This window comes from Felis catus, chromosome D3 (genome assembly GCF_018350175.1).
Source record: "Felis catus isolate Fca126 chromosome D3, F.catus_Fca126_mat1.0, whole genome shotgun sequence".
Lineage (NCBI taxonomy): Eukaryota > Metazoa > Chordata > Mammalia > Carnivora > Felidae > Felis > Felis catus.
The window spans coordinates 1,745,596-1,751,595 of NC_058379.1; the positions used below are offsets into that span (position 1 = coordinate 1,745,596).

Sequence of the window (6,000 nt, forward strand, 5' to 3'; positions counted from 1 at the left end):
ACGCGCGCCCTCCACTGAGACGCCCGAGCCACAGAGCCCCGTTTTCCTTCCGCGAGCGTTCTGGTGGGGGAAGGGGAGCACGGGGAAATTCACGGCCTTCACACCTTTTCCAACGGAAGAGTAAACTTGGACGTTTGGGTGCAAGAGAAATGGCGGCACCCCGTCCGCGGACACGGGAGGTCCAGGCGGACACCGGCCTCGCTGCATCACCCGCGAGGGAGACGCTGCAGCCGCGCGGGGATGCCAGCGGTGCCCGTAGGGGCCGCGCTGCTGGTGACAGTGGCTGGTAGGAGCCAGGCGGCCCCCCCTCAGCTCCGAGTCGGAGGCGGGCTCACCAGTGGGTCAGGCGTTGTTCACACGACTCTCGCGCAAGGTCTCGGGGACCTCGACGGGCTCCCCTCGACCACGCGCAGGCGGCCGCCGGGGTTCCTGCCGCTCACCAGGCCCCCGCCTTGCACGGGCCTGCACCTGCCACGAGACCGCACCACCCGGGGACCACACCTCGGTCAGCTTGCAGACCGAGGACGCACCGCGGCCCAAGCACAGTGAGCCCCAGCTGGGACGGTGACAGAGAGGACAGAGCCCTGCCGGCCCCGGGGAGTCTGCATGAAGATACACGGCACAAGTCAGGGCGGCAGCCAAGACTCCATCATAAGATGGCAACGGCCACGGGCCAGAGGCCTCTGGGCGGCCGCCGCGGCCGGCGACAGCGAGGTCTGGTGCCAGGATGAGCAGGGCGCCAGGAGACGGAGGGCAGGGCAGCCGGCCGGGGACGGGGGGCCCGCGGAAGGGCCGCCCTCCGCCGGCCACGGAGACGCGCAGCCGAAGTGCGTGGGGACCTCGGCGCCCGGGGGCCAGCGGACGGCGGTGAGCAGGGAGGGAGAGCGTCCCCTTACCTGGATGGGCCACTGACCTGGAGCAGACTCCCCGCACCTGCACACAAAGATCACACCGTGAGACGTTCGGGACAGCCTCTGGCAGAGGGGGCTAGGCCAGGCGCCCAGAGAGCCGCCCAGAGACGTTACCTGAAAATCGCAATAAAACAGCAGCAGCCAGGGGTGCCCCCAGCACAGACACAGCAGCTTCCTCATGGCTCCTCGGAGGCTGAAAGGCGATCCGAGTGCAATTCCTGAGCGTCCGTGACAACGTGTGCTCCCTAACTTTCACTTCCCTGGGAAAGGGACATTTTCACAGGGTCCGGAAAGCAAGCAATCTGGTTCTCTTTAGCGTGTGAAACGCAGCCGTCCTGGAGAGCCGGCGGGTGTTTTCCCCCTCGTCCCCAAACCTGAGCGTTCTCAGCGATCGGCGCCCTTCCAGGACGGTCCCCAACCGGCCGCAGCTCACAGAGCCCCGCGGGGCCGTCCGTGTTTGCTTTCCTTTCCGGAGTCTTTGTCTGTCTGCAGCCAGGCTGGCAGTCGGACCCTCGGCCCCTCGTCTCTCACCTTGACGCGGGCGGAGCTGGACGGCTCCGAAGGTCGTCCCCGAGCTCCCGCCCGCCCCGCTGCCCAGCTCCCGCTCTGACTCAGGCTGACGCCCCGTCCGGCCCCAGCTCTGGGTGGAGAGGGAATGATGTCAGGCTCTCTCCTCAAACTTCGTTCTGCTTCTCTATTTATACCCCTGGCTGCTGCGTCCTTCCTGGGTCCTAACACCAGTCCGTCGAGAACAGCCGGCCGACCGGACAGGCACGCGTGTCCGCGGCGACCGGGTGCTGCCTGCCAGCACCCTCAAAAGCAGAGCAAACGTTCATAAACGGAAAACGGACCGCGAGCCGTAAGCCCTGCGTCGAGCTGAGCCTTGTCTGCCCGAAGGAAGGAGGCGATACGAGGATGGAAAGAGGAAATCAACCACACCCGCGTGCCCCCAGATAAGCGCGACCACGGTTCTCTCTTTAACCCTTTTAGAGACGCGGGAAAGGCACGGGGTCGTTTACAGGGCACGCGGCGGACCTACGCCGTCCCCCACGGATCGCGTTCTCCGTGCGGCACCAGAGGCAGACCCTCACCCGTCCTGCGCCTCGACCTGCTCAAGACCAGAAGTTTACCCAATCTACCCCAAACCCGCGCTCACACGCAGACGATTAGTCTCCGCTGTAATTTGCTGGCGACTTGACCAGTGCTTCCCGCCGTGGGCCGTCTCGGCGCCTGCTGGCTGTGTGTTCTTAGGCAAGTCACTGAACCTCTCTGTGTTGCAGAGTCCCTGTCTCTGCGATGGAGGCGGCGGCCCCTCCCCCGCCAGGGTTGTAATGAGACAGGAGGCGATGCGTGCAAGGCTCCTGACGCCGTGTGAAGGAAACACGTAGCGCTCCATAAATGCTCATCATGTTTTGCAAGGAAAAAGTGTCACTCGATAACCTCCGGCTGTGATTATTATTATAAAGTAGGCAAGAACACCCAGCAAATGTCAGAAAATTGTACTGTGCCCCGAGCCCTGACTACAAATGGAATAACGTCCTGATTCCCAGCACTTCCTAAAGTCTTCCCAAGGGTTCTCCTTTCTGGGCGACCTCTCCCGTCTCCCCGGCCGAACAAAGCCAGCACCTTCCTGTTTTAACCGTGGACGTGGCATCGGATCACGGAGGCACCCACCGCGACCGTGGGAATGAAAACTGGACAGGAAGCAAATTAAGCGGCCCGCCCCCCCCCCCAGGCATCTACACTCACCCGCGGACTGGCTTTTGATCTGAACCCCAGAGCATAGCTTGTGCTAACTCACATCGCCTGCCCCTCCCACGTGTCCTTCCCGTGTGGAGACGAGCCTGCTCTCAATGAGGGCGGCGTTTCCGGGGTGTGCAGATTCGGGCAGGGGCGCATCACTGTGAGCGCCTGTGCTCACCTCCCTCAGGCCTTCCCCAGACAGCAGCCTGGCCCCGGGGCTCCCTCCCCAAAGCCCTCCCTGCCTCCGCCCCCTTCTGTCTTCTGTCCCCACCGCATTGCCCCGTCTCTCCCCACCGAGACACAAGCCCCCCGGGAGCGGGGACGTTCTTCTGTCTTGTTGGGTCCGTATCCTCAGCCCGAGAACAGGGCTCAGTACCGTCCCCTGGTTCTACCGAGCCGTCATCACTGACGTGCCACGTGGTGTGAGTTCCGGGCGCACAGCGTGCCGCTTTGACTCACATACACCGTGAAACGATGACCACAGTTCAGTCACCATCCGTCTCACAGAGACGCGCAGGAAAAAGGAAGAGAGGGGCGCCTGGGGGACTCAGTCGGTCGAGCGCCCGGCTCTTGATTTCGGCTCCGGTCGTGATCCTAGGGTTGTGAGATCGAGCCCTGCGTCGGGCTCCGCCCTCAGCGTGGAGACTGCTTAAGACTTTCTCTCTCCCTCTGTCTCTGCCCCATCCCCGCTTGCGCTGTCTCTCTCTCTCTCTCTCTCTCAAAATAAAGAAAAGAAAGAGAATCGATGTTTTCTTCCTTGTCCTGAGAACCCTTGGCATCCACTCCCCACAATGTTCCCGTAAGCACAGGGCGGCGGTCAGCGAGCCGAGCGTGGGTCTCCGGCCCTTACCTCACGGAGACACGTCCGGACCTTCTCGGCACCTTCTTCCACTCCGCACCCTCTGCCTTGGGTGACCTCACACCTGATCTCCGCTTCTGTGAGTCTGGTGCTTTGTTCTGTTCTGTTCTGAGTCCACGGGTGAGATCGTACGGCATCTGCCTCTTTTCTGACTTATTTCACTCAGCACAGCGCCCCCCAGCTTCACCCATGTGGTCACAGACGGCAGGACCGTCCTCCTCATGGCTGAGCCACCCTGCGTTGCGCAGAAACGCCTCATCTCCCGTATCCAGTCACCCCTGGAGCCGGTTGGCTCCGAGTCTCGGCCGTCGAGATATATTAGGACTTGATAGGTGCTCAAAATTCAGTATCTTCTGAATGTGTGCACGTGTGTTTCGCTTAAAGGAGAAAAGCTCTGTCATGCTTTGGGAAGTGTGCACCAGGCTTGTATTGAGGTAGGTGTTACTTAAGCGTTTTAAACGGACTGTAGTATCACTATATTCAGAATCTAAACAGCTGTACTAGTAGAACATGGTAGAATGGGCTTGCCGGGGGCTGGGGGGGGTGCGGTCACAAGACGAGTGAGGTCTGGGGCGCCTGGGGGGCTGAGTCGATTCAGCGTCCGACTCTTGGTTTGGGCTCAGGTCACGATCCCACGGTTCATGGGTTCAAGCCCCACACTAGGCTCTGTGCTAACAGCACCACGCCTGCTTGGGATTCTCTCTCTCTCTCTCTGTCTCTCTGTCTCTCTGTCTCTCTCTCTCTCTCTCTGTCTCAAAATAAATAATAAATAAACTTAAAAAAAAAAAAAACAAGATGAGCAAGGTCTGAAGACCTAATGTGTAACGCGGTGACTGCCGTTGAGAACACCAGGTGGTAGAACTGAAATTGGCTGAGAGAATAAAACTCAAAAAACTCATAAAACCCAAAAAACACATACATAAAGAGAGAAACAAAGAAGCCAGGTGTGAGGTGAGGGATGTGTTAACTAACTCCCTTGTGGGAACCCCTCCATGTATCTATTATCTATATAGCATGTATCAAATGATCACACTGCGCGTACTTTAAATATAACAATCTTATTTATTGATTATACCTCAACAAGGCTGAAAAGGAAAAAAAAAAGAAAGTGACCCTAAATCTTCATTTGGCTCTAAATTCACTAAGCATTTCCAGGGATGAAGCAAAGCACGAAGCCGGCTGAACGGGGCGACGTCACTGGGTGACTTGCACATGGGTGGCAGGTTCCAAGTGGACACTGTCCTTGTGCCCCACAGGGGACAGCTTGGGACCTCATGAGGAGCACGGGGAGCCGCCCAGACTCAGGACATCTGACGGTTGTTGGGGCCACAGGTTCTTTTTTTTTTTTTAATGTTTATTTTTGAGGTGGGGGGCGGGGGCAGGGAGAGAGCGAGACGCAGAATCCGAAGCAGGCTCCGGGCTCCGAGCCGTCAGCACAGAGCCCGACGCGGGGCTTGAACCCACGGACTGCAAGATCGTGACCTGAGCCGAAGTCGGACACCCAACCGACCGAGCCCCCAGGCCCCCCGAGACCACAGGCCCTAACGCCCATGCTCATCTCCCCGAACGGCACCTCCCCCGGCCACACCGCCTCCCTTCCGGCAGCCATTCTCCGGGGGCCGTCGTGGCGTCTCCCACTCAGCCGATGGACATCTAGGGGGGCCCACGGGCCACAGGCATCGGCAGGCAGAACTGGGGGTGCTTAGTGAGCACCGCTGACCAGAGAGTCGGGGCCTGTGGGTAAACAGCCCCTCCCCTTCCCTCTGGCAGCTCAAGAACCTTGAACTGACCTCCCCTCCCCCCTGCTTACTCCCCTCCCTGGACCACCCCTCCTGCCTGTTTACTCCCCCCTGTGGCCCCCGCCCCCCATGACCTCCCCTCCCGCCTGCTTACTCCCCCCCCATCTCCCCTCCTGCCTGCTTACTCTCCCCTGTGACCACCCCATGACCTCCTCTCCTGTCTGCTGACCCCCCCATGACGTCCCCTCCTGCCTGCTTGCTCCCCCCCGGGACCCCCCATCATGCCTGCTTACCCATCCCATGACCCCCCCATGACATCCCCTCCTGCCTGCTTACTCCCCCCCACCTCCCCTTCTGCCTGCTTACTCCCCTCTGTGACCACCCCATGACCTCCCCTCCTGTCTGCTTACCCACCCCGTGACCCCCCTGTGACCCCCTCTCCTGCCTGCTTACTCCCCCCTCTTACCTCCCCTCCTGCCTGCTTACTCCCCCCTCAGGACCCCCCTCATGTCTGCTTACCCATCCCATGACCCCCCCATGACGTCCCCTCCTGCCTGCTTACTCCCCCCCACCTCCCCTCCTGCCTGCTTACTCCCCCCTGTAACCCCTCCTGTGACCTCCCTTCCTGTCTGCTTACCCACCCCGTGACCCCCCTGTGCCCCCCTCCTGCCTGCTTACTCCCCCCTGTGACGCCCCTGTGACCTCCCCTCCTGCCTGCTTATCCATCCCCCCCCCCCCCCCCGCCACA

At 60.8% G+C, this 6,000-nt stretch overlaps 1 protein-coding gene across 4 annotated transcripts in view; it reads right to left on the minus strand.

Moving 5' to 3' along the window:
* The window catches only part of ADGRD1 (adhesion G protein-coupled receptor D1), a 123,074-nt gene extending 121,244 nt beyond the window's left edge, over positions 1-1,830 (minus strand). The window contains exons 1-2 of one of the 4 annotated variants that reach the window (XM_019814407.3): positions 1,026-1,830; positions 897-933 (exon numbers count right to left, since the gene is read on the minus strand). In XM_019814407.3, coding sequence (XP_019669966.2) covers positions 897-933; positions 1,026-1,091 — 103 coding nt within the window. In that variant the 5' untranslated portion in view covers positions 1,092-1,830. The remainder of the gene's footprint in view (positions 1-896; positions 934-1,025) is intronic. The other 3 variants (XM_011287690.4, XM_045042112.1, XM_045042111.1) reach the window with 3 other exon arrangements.
* Between the last annotated feature and the right edge of the window lie 4,170 nt (positions 1,831-6,000).